The sequence below is a fragment of the Hippocampus zosterae genome, chromosome 11 (genome assembly GCF_025434085.1).
Source record: "Hippocampus zosterae strain Florida chromosome 11, ASM2543408v3, whole genome shotgun sequence".
In the NCBI taxonomy this organism is placed as follows: Eukaryota; Metazoa; Chordata; class Actinopteri; order Syngnathiformes; family Syngnathidae; genus Hippocampus; species Hippocampus zosterae.
In genome coordinates, this window is record NC_067461.1 from 1914329 (window position 1) to 1938489 (window position 24161).

At 49.7% G+C, this 24161-nt stretch overlaps 4 protein-coding genes across 8 annotated transcripts in view; 1 reads left to right on the top strand and 3 right to left on the bottom strand.

Annotated features, from left to right (window-relative positions):
• Positions 1 to 21336, top strand: LOC127610502 (endothelial PAS domain-containing protein 1-like). Its single transcript, XM_052080717.1, has 16 exons — positions 1 to 149; positions 7073 to 7263; positions 10638 to 10774; positions 12334 to 12421; positions 13560 to 13678; positions 13969 to 14162; positions 15560 to 15666; positions 16370 to 16517; positions 16723 to 16913; positions 17067 to 17296; positions 17394 to 17504; positions 17664 to 18202; positions 18841 to 18919; positions 19781 to 19856; positions 19933 to 20022; positions 20145 to 21336. The coding sequence occupies exons 1-16, from the start codon at positions 124 to 126 to the stop codon at positions 20294 to 20296; spliced, it is 2478 nt and encodes an 825-aa protein (XP_051936677.1). The 5' UTR covers positions 1 to 123; the 3' UTR covers positions 20297 to 21336.
• Positions 1 to 24161, bottom strand: part of LOC127610529 (ubiquitin-40S ribosomal protein S27a) — a 113025-nt gene that overhangs the window by 43124 nt on the left and 45740 nt on the right. The window lies entirely within an intron of this gene.
• Positions 1 to 24161, bottom strand: part of LOC127610519 (F-box only protein 41-like) — a 116401-nt gene that overhangs the window by 23761 nt on the left and 68479 nt on the right. The window lies entirely within an intron of this gene.
• Positions 1 to 24161, bottom strand: part of LOC127610524 (sulfotransferase 6B1-like) — a 115205-nt gene that overhangs the window by 18825 nt on the left and 72219 nt on the right. The gene's annotated exons all lie outside the window — the stretch shown is intronic.

The following is a 24161-nucleotide window of genomic DNA, read 5'->3' on the forward strand; positions in this document are numbered from 1 at the left end:
AGTCGCACCGACTGCGCCGGGAACGCACGTTGAAATATCTTACATTCAGGGTGGTTTTTTAATTTTTATTTTTTGCTCGTTTTTTTTTGTTTGGTTGGACACTTTGGCGGACTTGGTGAAAAGATGACAGCCGACAAGGAGAAAAAGAGGTAAGGCCACTTTGAGTTCATTTTAAAAAACTCGTCCTTAATCTCATTTTTGTTCTTTGGCTTTTGACTCGGCGTGAGACTTGGTTGTAGTTGGGACTGTTTTTGTGCTTTTTACCGGATATTAATTTGTGGTGTAAATGTTTGTTGTTATATGATTTATGTACAGCGGTTTGTTTTGGAAGTGACCTCGAAGAAGCGTTGGGTTGATTTTTGAAATGTCTTTGAAATCATTTGGATGAGTAAAACGTGACACGTCGCTCTTGTTTGCTTTCAAGTGCACGAGCGTGACGCGGAGGTAGAAAGGATCAAGCGAAACTTTTTCGGGGCACAAAGTCAAGTTCGTTTCTTGAAGCCCAACTGCCCAACCGACGAACGCAAAACGTTTGACGTCACAACCCTTAACCATGTCATCATCCCGTCGATTGTTTGTGTCCTTTGAGTTCGCGTTGCGTCGTGATGCATATTGAACATTTGCACCTGATTCCCCTCGAGTAGCGAACGAGCTCTCATTTTGATGCTTCGTTTCGCGTCAAAGGCACGTCTTTTAAAAGCTTTCGAGGCGGTTGATTTTGATTTCTAAAAGCTTATAAGGAGACGAAAGGTGAGACCTGCTCACAATCGTCTCTGACCCCCTCCTCAAAAACATTGAAATATCAAACACAATTAAAATATTTTTTGCCAGCCCTATTGCACGATCGGCTTCGAATATACGATCTTTGCACTCTTGGGAGGGTATTACGTTCATGGATAAAGGTCTCTTGTGGGGTTTAAAACAAAACGAAAAGGATCAGCTGTAAAACAACTCAAAAGTGTCCTTGTGGCTTTGTCTATTGTTATTTATGTTTTTGAAATCCCTTTTAACGAAATGTTGGGCTGTAATACTTTTTTAGTATTTCTTTGTGTGTCAAAGCCTTCGGTTGAATAATAATCATGTGGGTGGTTAACCTTTTGCATGAGGAGAAAGTGTGTGGATGTTCCACCCTTTTCAGCTGTCAAATGTGTCAAACCCTTTTGGCTGGAACGGCGGGTGTGTCAAAAGTCAAATTGCTGAATTGTGGGTGGGGAAAAAAATGTGGTGTTCAATGCTTTCAGCTGTGAAATAAAATGTGGATCTTGAACCCTTTCACCTCATGAAAAACCAAAAGGTCTGGCTGTGAAGTCTTGTTACCCATAGAACTGTGGGTGTCGAACAGCTTTGACCAGCAAAAATGTGGGTGTTGGCCCGATTACCACCCCCCCCCCCCCCAACACACACACACACACAAGCACACTGGAGCCTCTGTGGCTCGTTGCTCCTCCTCATGGGGTGCCTTCAGCCATTTCAGGGCAGCAGCGCGAGGCCATGTTAGATTCCCTGGACTTGATTCGTGGAGTTGATATACATCGGGGGTGCGTGGGGGGGGGTCCATTTGGCGGCCGCTACGGTGAAGCTAGCGATACCAACGGCAGCATAGCATCCAACTTTTGAACTTGAGCAGCGGCCTGTCTGCTGGGAACATGGACATTGTGACGTCCTCGTGAAGCGTCTCCCGTAGGCGTCGGTGTCATGAAAGCAAGGACGAAATCAAGTGGTGAAAAAAAAATAAACGGTTTTGGAATCCTATCTCGTGACAAAAAGTCAAGTGTTTTCAGATTCGTCAATGGGATGCCACTCCCTGGCTGAGTTGTGTTGCCAGATTTGGTGTGAAGTGCGTCCAAGATAGCGCTAGGCTATTTTTTACCCTCCCCCCCATCAGACAAATGTGTTTTGTTTTGCAAACGGGATTTGAAAGCCGAGGGCAGAATGTGGAAGGTGTCGCATGATGACAGACGAGTTGATCTAAAGTGGCGCCGGCTGATGGGAAGGTGCGTCGTAGCCCGGGAGAAGCTTCCAGAAGGCGGCGATTGGCGGCGAGCTTTGATCCCTTTGGCCACACGTCGACATCGGGACGCCCCTCTCAATGCTTGAGTGCCCCACTGGGGGGGGCACGTCCCTTCAAAATCATCCTTGCTCAAAAGCCACAAACCACGTTTAGAACACAAATCCTCACCCTATTGTGAGACTGAAAACTCGCCAACCTCTTGCTTGAAAAAAGCCAATTTGATTTTGATACCCGAAAGTCCTTAAAATAGTCCTTAAAATAACTGTGAACCAGGCAAAAGCCCCTCCTTTGAAACACAACCCGGGCCTCAAACTCTCATTTTTGAATCCTTCTTTAATCCTCACCCTATTGTGAGACTGAAACTCGCCAACTCTTGCTTGAAAAAAGCCAATTTGATTTTGATACCTTACAGTTTGAAAAACGAGTCCTTAAAACTGTGAACCAGGCAAAAGACCTCCTTTTGAAACACAACCCGGGGCCTCAAACTCTCATTTCGAATCCTTCTTTCATCTTCATCAGCTGGATGCCAGAGTAAGAGGTCGATGTTACGAGTAGCCGTCAAGAGCGGCATTCGGGACCAACTGGAGATGCTTGATGGAGGATCGACTGACTCCAAAGTCCCAAGTGCGTGACCGACAACGGTCCCTCCCTTTGAACGACGTCCCCTCGCTGCCCATCTTGAATCCTCGCCTTCAAACTCGTTTTTATTCTTTGCTCTTTTGACTCCGCATCAGACTTGGTTTTGAGTTTGGCTGTTTTTATGCTTTATTTGTTGTTTTACGATTTATTGCATGAATTCTTTTTGCGCAGCACTTTGTAAACAGCGGTGGGTGTTTTTAAAGTGCTTTGGAAATACAGTTGAATTGACTCCTGACCTCATCTTCAAACCCTATTTTGAAAAGCGCATCCTGTTTAAAAATTCTCACCCTCCGGGCCCACTTTTGAAACCGCGACCCTCGTTTACCCTCTTGAGCAGACCTTAAAAGCCTCCGTTAACTGTCTCGAAACCTTAAATTGAAACCTTCACGCTTATTTCAAGCCCTCATTTGGTCGCAGAAGCCCGAATTTCAAAGCTTTCCTTGTTTCAAGGAAATCTTCCATTTGTGACTCCACTGTGAGCCTTGTTTGGAAGCTTTATTCAGCCTGTGCTAAAAAGCAATCCTTTGATTATGTGACAGTTTATGAAATACAATCTCAGATTCAAAGTCGCCTTTATTGTCATTGTATAGCATACAATGAAATTTGGGTGCCACTCCTTAGTGCATTTCGAATAAAATATAAATATCCCCTTGTTTTTATTTTGTTTTAGTTTTCATAAATAGAAGGGAAAAAAACGAAATACTAATTTTATACAAAGTCTGTAGCATATGCAAAGTGATGTGACGACTTTCTGATGCATTGTGCAGATGGCACACGGGTTTATTATTTTTTTGTAGTCACACCCATATGAGATCAATATTTTTTTTCCATCACCAGACAGCAGTCCCCAAATTTTTTTGGTTTGGTTTTGTGGCCCAATTTTCCTTTCCTGTCCTATTTGTTAATTTTTTTTTTGTTTGTTGATAAAAAGGCAGATGCGTTGTGACGTGCTTATCGGTTTCCCTCTGTGAGTGTAATTAATATTAAAACATGTCTCTTGGGCTCTCCCCGCACACGCTTTCAGAAAGCCTGACGTCACGCCACCCAACTTGTTAATTAGCAAACCGGCCTGGACCCATTACCGAGACGTGCTCGCTCGGCGTTGGGAGATGTTCTCTGGATTTTTTGGCGGAACATCTCGGGAAGAGTTTTTCAACGTGTGCTCGCAATCAGGAAGCGTGAAATTGAAATCCAGAGAGGGAAGTAACGAAGCTTGAAGTCGACATGTGAGAAACGTTGACGCCTTGTCCCGATGCCAAGGCCTCCTTATTGCGCAAGCGCGCCATTAGTCCGGGCGGTACCAATATCCATGCATATATGTGTATGTGTGTGTGTGTGTGTGTGTGTGTGTGTCTGTGGGCGAAAAAGAGAGTTGCGGAACGTCAGTGTGTGTGTTTTGATTCCGTCGGCGCCCTTGCGTCTTCTCGTTTGGTATTCCGCCTCGCTGCCTGGCTGACGACCGCCACCTGTGCCCCCCCCCTCCCCTCACGTCCCCGGCCAATAGCCTCCGTTTTGGACTCAATCGGCCCCGTCTTGTGTGGGTTTGTTTATTTGTGTGATTATGTGTGTAAGTGTATATGAATGTGTGTGTGTGTGTGTGTTCGTGCAAGCGCCCTTGTCTTCGTTCTCATGGCCTATCACAATCATTAGTAATCTCCTGCATCGTTCTCAATCTGGGGCCCCACACTGGGATAGCTGTTTGTCTGGCCGCGTGTGTGTGTGTGTGTCTTTGTGGCTGTGTTTTCCAGAACACCGTGTTCCACAGGATCACAGATAGCCCGAGTTGTATTGTTGCCGTGTTTGTTTGTGCCGGCCAGGCCCTAAAGTGCAGGAAAGCCAACTCCAAGCAAGGAAAGGTGCGCGCACGCGTGCATGCCTAAAATATGAGAACGAGAGAGAGGGCAAGGTGTTCCATTTAGAATGAAAAGCAGCAAATTAATTATTGTATAAATTATATAAATATATAAATTTTAAAAATGTAAATTTCCCAGTGTGGGACAAATAAAGGATATCTTATCTTAAATGTATGTTATTTTTGTCTTTGTTCATATTACATGAACTGATGCCCATTTGATATATTGTATATATATTTTTTAATGTAGTCAATCACAAAATCAATCCAAATGAATGCGTGATGGCTTCATGGGTCAATAAATGTATTTTCAATGTTGAAATTAGAATTTTTTTTTCTCCCATATGAGGCTTTGAGATACTTTTTAGTACATATTATTTGACTACATATTATAGTATGTATAGTGTATTGTTCGCAGATTATTATTGTTATTGTTAAGGAATGATGTGGTGGTGGGCGGGGGCGAACAAGGACAGATTTGATTGGTCAGTGCTAAAAGTCATCGTGAAACGTTTTCTTGGATCTCTTATTCAAACAATTCTGTAAAAAACGTTTGACAACTCGCTAAGTTTGGAGCACAAGCGGCCATTTTGAATCCAAGGCAATTGTGTTTTGGCATCCCTCACCGACATTTTGTTTCACTTTGTTCCCGACTGAAAACAAGTCTGGCAACAATTTACACACACGCGCACAGTGTAACACGCACACACACACACACCTGCTATGTTTTGGGAGTTTTATATAAATATATATAATTACAACAGGAACAAGGTCGTGTGTGTGTTTGAATGTAAAACACTGGAGCACATTCTTGCAGGTCACTCTGCTCGTTCACATGAATTATGGTGTGCGTGTGTGTTTGTGTGTAGATGAGTGCACGTCAAACTGCATACGTGTTGATCAATACATATGATCCCCCGTCGTCTCACACGCAAACACACACACACACGCTTGCCCGAGGCCTGACTGTGATGCGCCACAATGGCCAAACGCCATCCGCGGAGTCATTAGCGAGCATAGACCAGAACCGACGTCACCTTATTGTTTCATCAGGACCGCGTGCGCCGCCATTATCGTCATCTCCATCCTGATGCGCCGTCGCCACCGAGGCTCATCCGGAAAGACGCGGCCAAAAGATGGCGAGAAAGACAAATGAGCGCGATGACGGCAGCCGCTTGGCAGGCCACTTTACTTTGATCTCTGCGCAGGAAACGATCTCAGAGCGGCCGGCGGCCTTGTTGGTGCCGACTGGCTTGCTTGCTTCCTTCCCGTCAGCCGTGCCAACATCTTGTGGGTTTCGACACATTTAGAAGCCTCTGGCTAACCGGTTAGCGTGTGAGGCAGCCACTTTGGCGGCCATTTTGTAGTCCTTTAGTGATCGAGGGAATTTGGGTTCCACACACACACGCACACGGAAACATACCCGCAGATTCACACGGTAATGGGCTATTTTATAGCTAAATATTTTTTTGGGCCATATTTTGAGTCCTGATGTGATTGGAAAACAGACGGGGGGGATGCCCCCCGCCCCCAAACACTCCAGCTTTGTCCCTTTTTTGTCAGCCATATTTGTAGTCCTGAAATGCTGGGACCGCAGGGCATGATTTTGTTTCTCTCAATACACATTCTCTCAATACACATACCAACCCCCCCCCCCCCCCAAAAAAAATGCACAGAAACGATCGGCATTCGGCTCAAGTGTCTTTGATGAGGCAAGCCTGCGCAAGTGAGCGCGTCAAAGCCGTAGCGCTCACTGATTGATTGTTTTTGTCAATTCGGAATGCACTTTTGTCCCCCCCCCGATATCGCCGATAACTTGGCTCAAAGCTCGTTTTGCTCTCGCCGTCAACTGCTTTTTTTTTTTTTTTGGTCCCATGTTGTGTTGCTCCGAGTACTCGGGTGCTGAGAAAACGGTTTCGTCAACGTGCGGTCCTCGTTTGCCCGCAAAACAGGAAGCCGTTCGCCGGGTGGCCGCGGTTGTCCGTTTCGTCTGGACTTTGGTTTCTCACTTGCCGGCGCTTCCAGATGGGAAGTGCCTGGCTGCGCATGGGTGGCGAGCACATCAGAAGACGCCGACCCCCCCCCCCCCCCCCCCACCATTGTTTGGCATCCTGCGACTGTTGTACCTTCACAATGGGCGCGCACAATCAAAAGAGTCACCGACCACTCCGACGCACGCGCTCGCCTGTTAATGATGTGGGTTAATGAGTGCAAGCGGCAGGGAGGGACGCATTCGCCGCCATGTTGGATTGGAAGTCGTGATGATGCGTTGTCGCCATTTTGTCCTCTCCGTTGGGTGTTTCTTCATTGTGATGAGGAAAAAAATCGTACCTAGCCGACGGTTTCGGCTGTCGCTTCAGCCTTCGTCGGAGCTGTCACTGCTCCCTTGTCTCTTTACACCCCCCCCCCAAAAAAAAGACCAATGTCTGGAAAAAAATCAATCTTAAACCAAATTTCACCAACACGAGAGCGCGACCATGACGACTGTTTTTGGCGCTTCTGACAGATGTTAAAGTTGAGCAACAGGAAGTAGTAATGACTCCCTTGTTGTTGCCGTTTGTGTCGCACAGGAACAGCTCGGAGCGGCGTAAGGAGAAGTCTCGCGACGCCGCTCGCTCTCGCCGCAGTAAAGAAACGGAAGTTTTCTACCAGCTGGCTCACCAGCTCCCGCTGCCGCACAACGTCAGCGCTCACCTGGACAAAGCCTCCATCATGAGGCTGGCCATCAGCTTCCTGCGCACGCAACGACTCTTCGACGCAGGTACGCACACGCAGGAGTAGTAGTAGTAGAAGAGAAGAGTTCTGACCGCCATTTTGAGAGGTGACAAGGTTGCGGATGAGAATGGAGGCAATCGGGGGGACGGGGGAGGGGAGTGGGGCAGTTGATGTTGCACTGGGGAAAGTAAAGAGAAGGGATTCCGTGACTGTGTACATTTCCTGCGAACAAGAATTTCTTTTGTCACGGTTTAATTTCATGAAGTTAGAAGTCAATCGGGGAGAATTGTGTCTTCCACGAAGCAGGATAATAACATTTGCAGAATATGGCGCATGGAGGGAAGGTGATACAGGAGATGAAAACTAAGGGGCCCCGGTACAGAGCCCTGGGGCACACCCGACTGGGTTAGGGGTCGATTGAGATAGCTGAATCCAACCGAGTGTTGTCTTTGAGGGGTGAATCCAACCAATCGAGTCGATAGACATCCTCGTCCACCCAAATATTGTGAAACACATTTTCTGATCAGATGTAATTTTTTTTTTTAACATGATAATGTGATGAGTACACTTGTGTTTTTGTTTTTGGTTTGTTGTGTTCCAAATCCGACCCATGCCTCGTTTTGTACGTGGACATAAATCGGATATTTATATATGTGACAACCTTCACGTCATGTGACAAACGGCACATTTGTTCGCTTGGATTGGACAAATAAAATTCAAGTTGGCCGTCAAAGTGTACCGTGCAGTGTCGACTTGGCCGTACTCGGTCGGCACTTACTCCGAGCCCCTTGCAACGCACGCGAGCGCATTGATGAAGTATTCGTCAGCCCTCCCGAGTCGCCACCGCGTCTTCCCGTGTTGTTATTTTAATTGCGAAAGCTGGATCAAAAGGGAACGCTATTGTTCCCGCATTCCTGAAAGCGTCAGCGCGGACGTCACGCAACTTGAGTCTATTCTTCTTCACGCTTTCTCCACTCGAGTGGATTCTACTGAGGCATTGTGCTTGGGGTTCGAGTGTCAAGTTGCACTTGTCAGTAACCGTAATGACATTGCGTAATGAGCGAGGATGCAGCATGTTACATGCGTGCAAACACACACACACACACACACACGGACGGCCTTGGGCTTTGATGTTGTGGCTCTCTCGTTATTTTTAGGAGACGGGTGATTTTCAAAATAAAGGCCTTAATTATCTCCTTAACAATGACGTGCCAGTCTTGTTTTTTTTCCCCCCTAATTTTTGTAATTATGTCAAATCATTGTGGTTGGACTCAAATCAGGTGAACGGTGGCAGATGGACAACACGTTGCAGATGTGCCCCCGGGGGGGGGGGCAGTCGGCTGCTCGGCCGTTCTCTCGTGGACAGGTGGGCCGATAAGGCCGCCACTTTGTGTTTCTGGCGATGCAAATGGCTGACAAAAGCAGCAGGATGATTTCTGAAATGCTTTGGGCCATCCAACGATCTGGTCACGTTCCGCCAAATTGGACAGGCGGCGCTCGGTAGTGATGATGATCAGACGCCGGCTGCAGAAGTAACCTGCGTGGCTTTTCTCCGGGTGCTCCGGTTTCCTCCCACATTCCAAAAACAAGCGTGGCAGTCTGATTGGACGCTCGAAAATTGTCCCTAGGTGTGAGTGTGAGCGTGGTTGGTTGTTCGTCTCTGCGTGCCCTGCGATGGCTGGCAACCGATTCAGGGTGTCCCCCGGAGACAGCTGGGATAGGCTCCAGCACCCCCCCCCCCCCCCCCGCGACCCTTGTGAGGATCAAGCGGTTCGGAAGCTGAATGTTCTTGGGCCTTCCCTTCCCTTTTGTGGCTGAAAGAAAAAAAAAAGGGAGGGAGGAGTGCAGGGAGGGGAAGGGGGGGGGGACCACGAGTGGACGGGATGGGACGGGCCCAAAGTGCATGTGAGGACACAACCAGATGAAGCGTCGCGATTAAAAAGCGAGCGAGATGCGAGGAGCGATTGGAGAGGAAGTGGAGGATCTGCCAACGGCACACGGCTGCTGGCATTACTGCGGCTAGCCATAACAGCCCGGCGACGTGGCGCCAACACGCTAACGCGCGCGCGCGCACCAGCCCGCCGACTCAGGTTCCGATGCGCGGTACGCCACAGAACGTCATTTACATTTTTGACACAATTTCATTCAGCACCCTGCAAAAAATGACTTCCCTTCCCAAGACAATATGCTCATGATTATTTGGGGTTTGGCTAAGCTAGGCTAGGCTAGGCTAGCCGCGGATGTGCGCCGCAATCGACATCAATCGTAGCGCACCCGGTCAGTTAGAAGCTCGGCGTTGGTGTGGACAAAGACTCATCGAGCGTCCCCCCCGTCTTGGATTGGTCAAGAAAGTCCAAAGTGATCCCGTGATGCCCCCCCCCCCCGTCAGCCATTGTGGTCCCAGCAGGACTCTTACGCAACCCCAAGAACAACAGAGAGAGGAAAAAGCTCCAAATGTCCGCTCATCACAGCTAAGAATGTAGGCCAAAGGTGTCCGCTGCTGGCCTTTTGGAGCGGACAGTGGAGTCTGCCCCGTGAGAAAGATTTTTTTTGGGGGGGGGGGGGGGGCAACGGTACGTCGGACGCCGTCTGGGCCTCGGTCCAGGCCCGGGTCCCCGCACTGGCTGTGCTGGAAGCTTTGAGAAAGTCAAAAGTCTTATCGGAGGGAAGCACTGGAGGAACTGCGATCTTCCCCTCGGACAAACTCCCCCCGGCCCACCCCCCCTTCAGTCACATGCGCGCACACACACACACTGACAAATTCCTTTTGGTGCCTCAGGGAAGACGACTTGCACAACATTATGTAATTATTATTATATTAATACAATACATCTTTATTTATACTTTGCTTTCACTAACCAAACTGCCCTAAACTAAGTGACCTTTTTTTTTTTTGCGGGCATCCTGTCATTCTAAACGTGTCTCCAAAATCTTTTTGAGTTGACCAAAATTCTGGTGTCGGGGGTTGATTTTCGGTTTGTTTAGGATTGCTTGGGGAAGTTGGGAAACGCTCCCCTTGAATATGGCGTCGCCGACCCAAAATGGCTGACTTCCTGTTGCTTTTCTGACCTTTTTTGTGTGTGTGAATCATTACAATGTAAACGAGTCTCCCAAATTCTCTACTGATCGAAACTACCCTTGGATAAAAATTAGCAACAATAGTTAGGTTGATTGGGGGGGGGGGGGGGGGAAGTGTCCCGGATGTGTTCTCTGTCCACATTGAGCGCTTGTGATCGCAAGTGCTCACACTTGAGCGGACTAAACGTTCAAACAGTGCGAGTGGAGCCGCGGGCATCGGAGACGTCAACGCTCGGTTGTTTTGATCGGAGCTAAAGATGTGCACCGTAGCATGTGCACCCGTCACTAATGACCGTGTGTGTGTGTGTGTGTGTGTGTGCGTGTGCGTGCGCGTGCCATCAGGCTGCAAGGGCAGCGATGACGAGGAAATGAGCAGCTTATACCTGAAGTCTCTGGAGGGTTTCATCACCGTGGTAACATCGGATGGTGACATGATCTTCCTGTCCGAGAACATCAACAAGTTCGTGGGCCTCACACAGGTACACACACACACACACACGCACGTCCGCACACGCGACACACGCACGGTTGACAGTCACGCAGCGTTTACTGGAAATTGCCGCTTGAGTGTTTTCCCCTCCACTGCCATAGGGGGCGCAATGGCGCCATGATTCTGAATGAATCTTGATTTAAATGGGCAATAAGAAATAAAAGCACATAACGGGGCTAGCGCAGCAAAGATGTCACTTTGCAATGCGCCAGTTCAAGTATAAGAAATGTTGTTTTAAAAAACTATCGCATATGAAAATATAAAAAAATATGAATTTAATAAAGTACTAATGGTAATAGTGTAATGGTGCCAACAATTGTTAAATCATGTCGAGGAATATATTTTTTTTTTACTTAGCAGCTGATTCTTTATTTTGTATGTCTTGATTTTAGATTGTGTTCTTACGCCGGTCTTGCTATTATTATTAATAAAAATTAAAAGATTATAATGATGATGATTATTTGAATGAAATAATTATGGTTTCTTTTCTTTTGTTACTTGGCTGCTAAGTTGATTTGTTCTTCTAATTAAAAGAGCAAAGAGACTCGGGGGCGGGGGGGGGGGGCTGAAATAAAATTGTGTATCTGTTAAGCCGAAATTTACTTTTCAGTCATCGTTCAGTTCATCTTCCATCTTCTCCCCGCGAACATGTGCAGAACCCCCCCCCCCCCCTCGCTCGCTGGCTCGCTTCTGCCATCTGTTTACCCCAAAATAAATCAATAAAAATTTCTAATGGCGTTATCTGCGCGTGTTGGACCCGTCAATTGGATTTGGCTCGCCTCCCTAACGCGCTTACGCGTATCTTTAAAGTCTAGTTGAGTCAATAATCCGATTTTGTCTTTGCGGCAGACGGCTCAGCAGCTTTTATTGTCGTTACTTTTAAGAGCCGAGCGATCATAATCATCGTCGGCGTTGTCGTCGACGACGTTAGCAAACCGCTTTTGGGTTCGTCAACGCTGGCTGGTCTTTTCACGTAGCCATGGCAACCCACAACCTTATTATTTATTCTTAGCATCTTTTCACTCCACACGTGGCTATTTATGCCACTTTGGGGTTTTTTTTGTGGTCGTTTCAAGTTTGAGGTCATATGAGTCAATTGACTCATTTCCTGTGCGGGTATAAAAATCATTAATGACAAGGACTTGAATTTTGCACCCAGCTTAGTTGATGGTACATATTGACTTTGGCAAATGGCGGCAGCCGGCCATCTTGCATAAGGAGCAAAAGCCCATCATGGGGAAAACGCAGCTCATAGCAGCCATTTGAGTTGCGCAATTGACGTGTTGACCTTCAAACGTGGCTGAAATGATTCCAATTGCTCGTTAAAAGCCGTCACGCTCGAGATGCTCGCTTGTCGGTGACGCGTCGACAAATTGATCCACGGCTGCTGTTGCGTGAATGCAACATGGCCGCCGCATGCCGCAGTTCCCTTTGGAGCTCCCTCTAGTGGCGTAAACGGTAAAGACGGCTGGAGTGACGTAGAAGGACATCTGATTGCGTAACAATGAACGTGCCTTTCCTTTCCTTTCCTTTTGTTGTGCTTGTCAGGTGGAGCTGACCGGCCAAAGCATCTTTGACTTTACGCACCCGTGTGACCACGACGAGATCCGAGAGAACCTCAGCCTGAAGACAACCAGTCAGTGTGACGACGCCCACCACCGCACACGCACGAGCAAACGCGAAGGCTCACCGAGGCTGCTTTCAGTGCTTTTTTCTTGAATGTTGAGCGCTCACATGTCCACATATGCTAGAAGATGTCCAAATATTGCGTTCTGATTAGTCCCCCCCCCCCCCCCCACCCAACTTCAAAGTTACCTCAAGACTGCCAGTGTGGGGAGATATTAGGCAATGCAAATAATTCACTTTGATGCATTTGATTCCTTTTCGCCTGGTGATCAAATGTCATCGGCGTGATTCTTCGTGGAAAGTTTTTCATTGACAGACTCCCAATTTGAGCTTGGGGGGGGGGGGGCTACTGTAACGTCAGCTCCCCCCCCCCCTCACCACCCTAAATTTGAGATGACTATTTTCGCTCACGGAGGCAGCACTTCATCAGGAAGCCACCAAATGACTCTTTGTCAATGAGTGTAACTGATCCCACACGCACCCCCCCCCACCCCCCCCCACCAACGGTGGTGCGTAAAAGGCAAGCTGACGTCAGCGCCGCTCAGTGAGACGACTTAAATGTGCCTGTGGGTCAAAAAGTAAAAGAGCGCACTACTGACGCAAGCGACCGCGGGCTCAGAGGTCATGTCAACAGCAGTGAGGGAGGTGGGGGGGGGGGGGGTTGTGTGTGCGTGTGCACGCGCTTGAGTGGCTAGTGTGAAAGAATCGATAAGACTTATCAGTGCCGCAAGAGGCGCAATGCGCTTTGTTTCGTGGTTCTTTTCCTTCTCTCTCACTTTCTCTTATCCCTCTCCACCTCCTATGTCTTTCTCACTTCCCACCCCCCCCAAAAAAAAAGATAAAAATGAAGGGTTTTCACTCAGAGGGCCTCTGCCTCCTGCTTGTTTTCTTGTTGATCGTCTTTTCTGTTCTTTTTTTTTAATTAATTAATAAATTTTTTAATTGGAAAGCCATATCAAGCAGCACCTAAACAAAGTTGTTGATTCACATTCAAGTGTGTCACGTGACTGCTGCCAGCCAATCAGAAGGCAAGATCGGACAAAATCGACAAAACGAAAGAACAAAACGTGTAAACCAGCAGAAGGCGATGTTTTCAAATCACATGATGTATTCATTTCCTGTCATTTTTATTTTTTTTTTGTTCCTAGCCAACAGCTTCGGGAAGAAGAGCAAAGAGCAGAGCACCAAGCGGGATTTCTTCATGCGGATGAAATGCACGGTGACCAGCAGAGGGCGCACCGTCAACCTCAAGTCGGCGAGCTGGAAAGTAAGATGCGCGCGCGGGCTTCCTTGTGCATGAAAAAAGTTGAAAAAAAAATCCCCAACATCGGATTGATTCCAACAGCAGACAGTCTTGCATTCACCACATAAGTTCCAAAGCAAATCTATCGCTGACAAAAAAAAAAAAAGTGTGTGATTGCAATTCATCAGGGTGTAGGAGTAAGTCAATAGAAACCCACCAAAATAAAAGCAGCCCCAAAGCAAAAACGCCCTGCCGAAAAGCCCCAAATCTTAAGCGCTTCCTTCCAAACGGGCGTCTTTTTGTTTGCGCGGCAGGTGCTGCACTGCACGGGCCAGCTGAGGACGTACGCCAGCCGCCCGGCGTGCGGCCTCGAGGAGCCGGCGCTCACGTGCGCCGTTCTCATGTGCCAGCCCGTCCCGCATCCGGCCAACATCGAGGCGCCGCTCGACAGCAGGACCTTCCTGAGCCGACACAGCATGGACATGAAGTTCACCTACTGCGACGAAAGGTGCGTGCGAACGCGCCACTGCGCTGCCGTTTTGGTTTAGCAATATGGCCGAAAAATGGACCTGACGTGTTCATTGGTTAAAGGAGGTGCTTATTTAAGGGAGAGGCGATTATTTTCCACCACCCCCCCCACCCTCCCACCCCCAAATCGGGGGAATGGAACCAACATTCTCAAGGGCGACGATTTGGGGAAAAGGCCTTGATGATTGTCATCACCCTTATTGTTATGTCTCCATGGCAACAGTGTGGCAGCATTACCTGGGGGCTGCTTTCGAGTTTTCCTCTCATTGCTGGCACGAGAAGACGCACTCACTCACCGATTGGCGTTACGCAAGCTTTTGCGTGCATTCTTGTCATCTTTTCAAGTTGCTCATGCGGCACAAAGGTTTCTTCTGGCCAAGAAAGTGTGTGTGTGTGTTTGCGTGTGCGTGCTTGTGTGACTCCACGACAAACAAGGGCCCCCTTTTTTCTTTTTGGGACACATTTTGGGGAGGCTTGATAGTGGCCCAAATCCTGCATCCAATTAAGTGAATGAGGTTATTGAAGGCGCTGGCGCTCGTTAGAGGACACACGCAGGCACACACACACAAAAAGAGGTCTCACTTGGTGCAAAGTCCTGCGTCGTCATTGGCAAGCAAGGCAGCGCCGCTGATGAATTGCACGGAGTGGCCACCAGGGGGAGGCAGGCGTGCTGAATGCGCCGGCGGCGGCTCCTTCGCTCGCTCGGATTTGGGAGTTCAGAATATGGCCGGCTGCCTGTCGCAAAGGTCCTTTTTTTTTTCCTATCCTGTTGGGAAACGAAGTTAGCCGTTCCTCGCTGAAAGTAGAGTTTTTTTTGGGGGGGGGGGGCGACGGCTCCTTCGCTGGCTCGGTTTTGGGAGTTCGGAATATGGCCGGCTGCCTGTCGCAATGGTCGTTTTTTTTTCTATCCTGTTGGGAAACAAAGTTAGCCGTTCCTCGCTGAAAGTAGAGTTTTTTTTGGGGGGGGGCGAAGCGGAACAACTGAGATTACGCAATGTTTTTTTCCCCTCCCAAAAGCTGATTTTGGGGACAAGTGTTTACATTTTCAAGTTCTCTGCCTGATTTTTTTTTTATGTTTGTTTTTTTGCTCGCTGCTGTTTGGGTTTGCTACAGACTTAAAAGTTCAAAGCCATTTTCTTTCCTGGTGGGAAAAGAGAGGGTCGCCTTGGCTCGCCACGTGCTGCTGTTTTGTCTAGCCGTAGTGAAAATCTGCCAATCGTTTTCAAAAGGGGTTTGTAGATGCCACAAGATGACTGCCAATGTCAAAATGAAGCTCCTCAACTTAGTTGCAACTATTGACACAAGTTGAGCAAACGGCAGTCTTACAACATCGGTAAATGTGCGGGTGTGCCGTGTACGCGAATGTGTGTGTCACAGGGTGACGGAGTTGATGGGCTACACTCCCGATGATCTGCTGGGTCGCTCGGTCTACGACTTCTATCACGCTCTGGACTGGGACAGTGTCACCAAGAGCCACCACAACTGTAAGAGTATGCTAAGTTAGCTTGGAAGCTAGGTTTCGGCACCCGTTGAACTTGCTCCTCCCCCTTCGTCGTCCTCGCGGTGGGTCGACGACCCATTGTCCTCTTAAGGCTGCTCCCTCCCACCGATCACACTCTTCAATTTTCGCCGTGTTCGTCACGGACATTGGGTGCGTGTTTCCCAGAACGCCTCGAGACCTGCAAATCGGTGCGAGGTGCGTCAAATGAACTCAGAAGTTCCCCCAAAGACCTCAAATGGAAGTTGATCCTCGCAAGTGAGGGGGGGCTCGTTGATTGCGCTCGAGTCTTCGGCTGGCGTTCAGGAAACGGTTGAAAAGTGCATCCGAGAGGGTAGCTTCCGCGTTGCCGTGAGCTAGCCTAAACCCATAAATGCTCGCTAATCTTAACCGGTCCAGAGCGAGGATTAGCATGATAGCTTCCCCCCCGAAATTGCGCAACGTAGCCGCCCCATGGTATGCGAACCGCTTCATATTTTCACCCAAATTTGTTTTAAAAATTACGCGGACGATAAAGCCTTCCACAATGGCGTTACTGCGACTTAGCCGCTACCTCTGCGCGGCCCGTTTCGCGGGGTAATCTGAACTGCACTCGTTGAGCGTTGAAAAGCAAAAAGCGAGTCGTCACGCGAAGGGAACGAGGAGCGCGTGTCCTTTGCGGCGGCTTAGGCGTCTTGTGTTTTGTCCAGTGTGCAGCAAAGGCCAAGTCGTGAGCGGTCAGTACCGCATGCTAGCGAAGAGCGGCGGCTTCGTGTGGGTGGAGACGCAAGGCACCGTCATCTACAACGGCCGAAACTCGCAGCCGCAATGTATCGTCTGCATCAACTACGTGCTCAGGTAAGACGCCGCCGAGCCCTCGTCTCCTTGCGCCTCGTCTCTTCCGAGCACGTCCCCGCGACGCACTTCCAAAAGTGTCAAAGTGTGTGTGATCCTCGGCAGGAAATTTGCGGCCATTTTTTTGTCATATATTTTTATTTTATTTTGTCAAATAATTGTCTACGGAGTGATTTGTAGTGAAGCGTGTCTCTCGCCGTGTCCGCAGCGATATCGAGGAAAAGAGCACCATCTTCTCCCTGGAGCAAACGGAGTCGCTGTTCAAGCCCCGGCAGGCCGGCGCGTTCTTCGCCGGGGAGAGCGGCGGCGAGGCGCTCTTCAGCAAACTCAAAGAGGAACCAGAGGACCTGGCCCAGCTGGCGCCTACGCCGGGGGACACCATCATCAGCCTCGATTTCGGTCTGACTCCTATCCGCTCAACCTCCGGCGAGTACAAAAGAAAAGATTCGTAGTCGGTCACACCCGAATGAATTTCCTGGAAATGGTCCTTTTTGAAATGTAGTTTTCATTGAAGGGGAGGGGCTTAAATTTACCGGTAACTCCTCCCGATAGGCCGCCCTCATTTCGAGGAGCCGTCCCGGCATCCGGCGGTGGCGTGCGCTCAGCGGCCCGCCGCCCCCTCCCTGCCCGTCCCGGCGACTCCGTCCTGGGCCGGCGAAAGCCTCGGGAGCGCGCCGCTACCATCGGCCGGCGACGCGGCTAGCGTGGGCGCCGCCGCCTTCGTAGCCCGGCAGAAGCCGCCTCCCTGCAGCGTCACCCCCAGCCTGAGCAGCTGCTCCACGGTGAGAGCCGACGAGCACGGCGCCCCCGACGGGGCGTGGAAGCGACCCTGCGGCGCGTGCCGACAAACTCCCCTGATTGCGCTTTGCCGGTCCTCAGCCGAGCAGCCCCGGCGACTACTACCGCACCACCAGCGGAGACTTGAAGGTGGAGCTGATGGAGAGGCTCTTGGCTCTGGACACCGAGGGGGACGGTCCCGGAAACGCTGAGGTGGGTCTGGAATCCTCCCCCGGTTGGAGGTGCCGGCACATGAGAAGGAGGCGTCCCAAAATCCGAAAATGATCCGCAGCATCGTCGCTACCTGCCGAACGCAAAATGCGTTCGTGGCATTGTTTTAACTCGCTCGCCTTCTGGTTTGGCCTCTTTCAGCGGGACTTGAGCGACTATGACCTGGAGACGCTGGCTCCGTACATCCCCATGGACGGAGAAGACTACCAGCTCAACCCCATCATCCCCGACGCCGAGCCCCTGGACGGCAGCGCCGTGGTGGGCGCGAGCGGCGGCACCGTTAGCGGCGCGCCTCCTCCCTCCCAGCGGCGGAGTTTCAGCAACATCGCCGGCCTCTTCCAGCCGCTCTCCTCGCCCCCGCATCAGCAAGGCCGCTACCGTCCGCCGCCCTCCGTCGCGGCTCCCGCCTGGGCTCCGAACGAGGAGCGAACCCCGGGGGCCCAGGGAGGGGCTCTGGACCCGAGGACCGGGGCGTACGCGATGGGGCACGTGCGGAACCCGCCCTATCAAGCCCCTGCCGGCATTCCGCTATCGTCAATGGGGGGCATTCAGAACCTGCAGAGGCCCCCGGACCCTCTGCTAGCATATCGGCAACAAGCAGCCAACGAGGCCTACCGCGCGGCGCCCGAGCGGCGGCCGTTCTGCCAGCGCAACCCGCTGCACGTCATGCACAAAGAAAGGTGACAGCGCGGGGGTCCATCTGGCCACTTGGTTCGCGCATCGGCACGCAGGCTCGGCTGCTCCCTGACGCGGTCGCGGCTAAAATAGTCTCGGGGCGGGCAACCCGTTCTGGATGCTTTGAGCCCTTAGTCCGCATCCAAGCGTGTGTTGATCTTTTGGGCCGTCGTTAAGGGGGCATCCCGTCGACTGGGACTCGAATGTGCTCAGTACAGTATCAACCAAAACCAGCCAGGTAAAATACATTTTGAGGGTTCTGCCCCCCCCCCCCCCTCCGAAACATCAATCCAAGGGTTTGCCTCTTTCCACACTCGGCCAAATACTTTTAGTTGCCGTTTCCTCTTTTGAGGACGCGGCGCAGTCTCAGGACTATCTGCTGTATTTGACATTTCTAAAAGCAGCGCCGCAGCCTGCGTGCGCCGATCGCGTTACCAGGCAACGATCACGCCCGCGACCTCAAGCGCGTTCGACCCGCAACTCCCCTCACGGATATAAATTGATTAATATTGATTGTATATGAGTTCAGAGCATCCTTCAGCATTCTCCAAGACAAATGCAATGTCTGTTTCTGTGTGTCTGCGCCTGCATGTGTGTGTCTGTGCCTGCGTGTGTGTGTGTGTGTGTGTGTGTGCGAGCACAGGTGCTTTGAGGATTTTGTCCACGATTACCGAGACATCAATCCAGCCAACCACATCAAGCGCTCCTTCAGTCAGATGTCGGTGAGTTTCCCCCTGCAATTGGTGAAGATGCTCGCTTATTCTGGTCATCATTGACTCCACCGATTAATTGTTATTAATCACCGATTAATCACGAGGCGATACCGTGTCAAGGGCATCGCAAAAAAAAAAAATCTTGACGTTTCGAAACGGAATCGTTGGAAATCCAAAGCGCAATCATTTCGATCGGGAATAGTAAATCCGACGAATCTGTTTCAGTCACGCGCAAATATTGACAAAAAGTGTTCCTTTTAAGGGAATAGCTGCAACCCGACAAACATTCATTCATTCATCTTCCGTACCGCTTGATCCTCACGAGGGTCGCGGGGGGTGCTGGCGCCTATCCCAGCCGTCTCCGGGCAGTAGGCAGGGGACACCCTGAATCGGTTGCCAGCCAATCGCAGGGCACACATAGACGAACAACCATTCGCACTCACACTCACACCTAGGGACAATTTAGAGCGTCCAATCAGCCCGCCACGCATATTTTTGGAATGTGGGAGGAAACCGGAGCACCCGGAGAAAACCCACGCAGGCCCGGGCAGAACATGCAAACTCCACACAGGGAGGCCGGAGCTGGAATCGAACCCGGTACCTCTGCACTGTGAAGCCGACGTGCTAACCACTGGGCTACCGGGCCGCCCCCACCCGACAAACAAAAAGTGTGAAATCGACATTTCAGACGGGGGTTGGGGGGGGAATTGTCGCGCACCAAATAGCCTGTAAAATAGAAAGGCACCGTCTTTTCATAACCCGTCTGTGTCCCAATATTTTGTCAATGCGATGTGTGCATGTTGAGTTGTTCTTATTCGTGTGTGTGTGTGTGCGTGTGTGTGTGTGTGTGTGCGTGTGTGTGTTGAGCAGGGCGAAGTCAAGACATCAGGAAGCATGTGGAAGAAGATGAGGGGCGACATGGACAGTGGCGCCGGATCGCTGCCCGGTACAAACAAGTCGGCCATCTTGTGTAGATTTGAAGACGACATGAACGTAAACGTTGACGATATTTTGTCCTCCAGAGCTGGCGATGTTGCCGGGCAACAGGACTTCTTCGCGTTTGAACATATTGCAGCAACATCGGAAGTTGGAGTATCCGGGCAACATGATAGGTGAGCTTGCACACACACACACACACACATAAATATTGTGCGTGTGTGTTTATACTTTAACTTTTTTGGGGAAGCTATCGGTAAAAATGTGTTTGGATTGTGAATGTGTTTTTTTGTCGCAGGTGTGGCCAGTCGCTTGCTGGGCCCGTCGGCGGAACGCAGCTTCCTGCCCGAGTTGACCCGCTACGACTGCGAGGTCAACGTGCCGCTGCAGGGCAACCTGCACCTGCTCCAAGGCTGCGACCTGCTCCGGGCCTTGGACCAAGCCTCCTAGAACGAGGCCTAGCGGGGCCTTCCCGTCGCCTCCCATGCTATGCTAACTCATGAGCACATTCGGCCTTATTTAGTTGTCGGGATGGGTCGCTGCCGTCGTCGTTGTCGTCGTTGTTGTTCTCGCGCAGGGGGCCCCCAACTCGGGACCTCGATCGCCGCGTTCCTGCGTGTTTTCCGCGTCTCCCTTGCCGCAAACACACCTGACTGAAGTGAGCGGGGTCGTTAGCAGGCTACCCGCAGAGCTTTCAATCGGATGTGTTGCAGCCGGGAGACGTGGGAAATTTGACGGAAAGCGGTCCCCGAGGACCCCCGAGTTGGAGACCCCCGGTTCTCGCGAGATTCACATGCGCACATAAAGCTGCCTTTCACTATTCCGTCCTCATTCTTGGACTTAAACGTTCACCTTCGCGGCACTCGATTCGTGGCTAATGCTAATGCTAATGCCACACACACACACACACCTATGCACAGGATTCTTCAATTATGGACCAAAATTTTGGTGAAAAAAATTGGCAGGCAAGGCCACCTCTGAAAAGCCATTTGTGCTGAAAACCATATTTGGACCATTTTGAGCCAAAATGCCAACGTGGGGGGGGCGGGGCTTTAAACTCGGACTGTCCCATTTTTCAAAGCCAGGACGTCATTTCAAAAATGCGGAAACAAAAAGTGATTGGGAATCAGTTGCCGGTTTGGTCTGCAGCGTTCAAGAGAAAATCAATCGACAAAAAAATGTTGATCGAGCGCCGACGTTTGCGAATGTTACGTTTTGATCAAACCCAAACGGTGGCATTCTTGCCTCGTCGTGTTATAAAATTTCCGCAAGCTGCCAGAATTTGGATCCGTTCAAATTTTTGTGCCTCTACTTGATGACAATTTTTTGCATCCCAAAGAGCTTTTTATTCTTTTTTTTTAAATATATGCTTGACAAAAATGAAAGGAGAACGCCGTCAAAGTCCCAAAATGAATTTTTTTTTAGGCGATTTTGTTTTGTTTCCCTTAATGATGACACAGCGAGCTTCTATGATAACTGCTGAAAAAGAAGAGAGAAAAAAAACGTTTTATATATTTCGTCTGACGAGTCCACCCACAAAAAAACCACCCAAAAAAGTGTGATGCAATCGACATGCCTCCCACTTTGACCTGCTCCACTCCTCTTGTTCTACTTTGTTCTCACGTGAGCACCGGGTGATTTTTTATTTTTATTTTTTTTGCCTTTTCATAATAATTTTTGTTTGTGCAATTTTTCGTTGTCATGAGGGGAAAGCCTGGCCACAGGAGGATGACAGCCACTTAGAAGAAAGAAAAAAAAAAGTGTACAGTTACTTGAGATGGCGCAGTTGCTTGCTGAGTCGAAAAAAAAAAATTGGATGTGTCCAAATTCTGGTTTGTTCAGGAAAATGGAAACACGTTTGCATTTTGTATCAAATTAGGATGGCCGCTTTTTTTTATTATTCTTAAAAATTGGCAAATGTGTCATTTTAATCGTGCAATTTTCTTTGGCGGGGGCGTTCTGCGGAAATCAGCACTTTATTATTATTCTCATTGTCCTCTTTTATTGTGATTTTATTCTAAAATTCATTAAATTCTGGATTTCGGCATTTTCATGATCTCAAGATTTAAAAAATAATCCTCATAAAATGTTGGGGGGGGGGTTCAACTCGACTCTGGTGATATTTGTTATCCCCTAAATAATTTTTTTGTTGTTGCTGTTCAGTGTGGCCCTAATCCTCCTTGGTCAGGGTCAGAGTGTTGTGGGGTTGGGGGGGGCAGGGGGTGGGGGGTTCTTTTAGTGGCTCTTGTGTGCCATGGTCTCGACCAGCACCATTGGACAAAGAGGTCGTTCAGTTTTCCTCTGTTGTATATTTTTTTTTTGGGTGGGGTTGTTGAAAGCGGCCCCCCTCCTTGCCACCCGTCAATCAAAAGTTTTTATATTTGTGTGCAATCTATTTATGTGTATCGCAGCAGAAGACTTTCCATGTAAACACTTTTGGCCAAATGATGTTATTTTTTTTTTTAAAGGTAATTGTTGTTGCGTCGCGGTGACCACTCCCCCCCCCCCCTTCGCCCCCCCCTGTAGAGCTTTGCACACGCGCACGCGGCGCATTTCGAATGTTGACGGTGGACTCGATGCGTGGATGTGTCCCTGGTACGTGGTCGTCGCAGTCTCGGTTTGGAGGCTCGCCCACTACTCGTCGTCTTTGCTCCTCATTTGTGCTTTAAGAAAGTAGAAAAGGATGAAAAGTTTTCTTTTCACTTTTGCGATATGTAGCATTTTTATTTTTTTAATATTATACAGCGGTCGGTTTCCGGTCTGGTCTCGTTTTAATCCCGTCGAGTGAGCGGAAAACGGGCAGCAGTGCTTCGTTCGTACACGTCGAACATCTGCTACATTCGATTTGTGTTTTGTATTTTGATTTTGTCCGGAGAGTTTGCGGAGCAAATGCTGCTTTTGGCGTCAAGTCGCATTCGGTTGCCCCAGAAATGTGCCTTAAGTCTCATCCAGTCCTTCACTTTGTGCCTTGTCCCCCCACCCACATCCCCCCGGTTCTGATTGCAACCGAGCCGAGTCCAGTCACGTCTGGAAACCACATCGTCCCAAAAACTCAACCCAGCGACCACTCAAGCCCACTTTGGACCCCATTAGATCACTTGGCATCCCCAGTCCAACCCACGTGGTTCTCTCGAGAACCCACTTGGACCCCATCTGAACCCATGCGGTCACTGTCAGGAGCAAAGCTGACCCCACTGCAGCCCACAGACACCTCCGGAACCTTTTAGCGTCCCAAAACCACCCGTTGGAACACTTGCGATATCCAGTCGAGCCAATTATGACTACTAGAACCCACTCGGTCCCCTGTAGAACCCGTTTTGACCCAATTAAAACCCAGATAGTCACTGCGAGACATATTCTGCACGGGGATTCGCAAAGTCCCACTCTAGAACCATGTACGACCCATGTACTGAAAAGGCGATATCAACTCAAGGACTGAGAAAATCTTTGAGGTCCCATTCGAACCAGTCCTGATTCCAGGTGAACCTTTGTTCTCCTTTCTAGAACCCGCGCAGGAACCAAAGTCCTGCCCTCACGTGGTGGGCTCCAGTAGAATCCTCGTCTGCCCCATTAGAACTAACAAAATCTCGGGACCAGAACCCACCTTGTGGGACTTCCCCAGACAACCCCGACAAAAACCAACTCTGTCCAAAATGAGCGCTTCCGATCCCCACTTCAACCCGTGAGGTAGCCATGACGACCACTTCGGACTCCAGTCAAACCCTTGCTGTGCTTTCTAGAACCTGCCTAGTAACCCCAAAATCCGACTCTGACACCACAAAGTCCAAACCTTCTCGAAGCCCTCACTATTATCAGTCAGTTCTATCATCTTCCCGCATATTCTGGAGCCCTCAAGTCTCCAAAACTCACTCTTGAACCCATGTAGCCCCCCTGTAGATCCCGCATAGTGCCAAAAAAACCCCATATTGACCCAATTAGAACACTGCCAGTCCTCATTGTGAACCCATTTTGTCTCCACAAGAACTCCTCAGAGTCCTCGCTAAAGGCTAAAAAGTGGCTACGAGAAGCGACGTGAGTCCAAAAAGACCCCGCTTCAAAGCCTTATAGCCCCCACTCGCGGGTTTGAAGTCGAACTTAATGGCATTGACGATAAAGCGCTCCCAGGGGGTCAACGGGGGATTTTTATTCCTTTCCAAAACGTTGAAAACAAGTTGACGTCGCTCCAGTTAGCATGAGCCGAACTGTCTTAAACGTACGTGAGAAAAGTCGGTGACCGGAAGCGGCCTTAACGTCGGACTTTGGCCTCGTGACAAACGTTTGGCGCGGTTCCACTGGCCGCTTGGAAAAGTTTCTA

What these genes read in the sequence shown, in the direction of transcription:
- LOC127610502 (XM_052080717.1), top strand. Translation starts at nt 124, where the DNA reads ATGACAGCCGACAAGGAGAAAAAGAG. An exon ending in CCTCAGCCTGAAGACAACCA is followed by an intron (nt 12,422 to 13,559) that starts GTCAGTGTGACG and finishes TTTTGTTCCTAG; the next exon opens with CCAACAGCTTCGGGAAGAAG. An exon ending in GCTCCTTCAGTCAGATGTCG is followed by an intron (nt 18,920 to 19,780) that starts GTGAGTTTCCCC and finishes TGTGTTGAGCAG; the next exon opens with GGCGAAGTCAAGACATCAGG.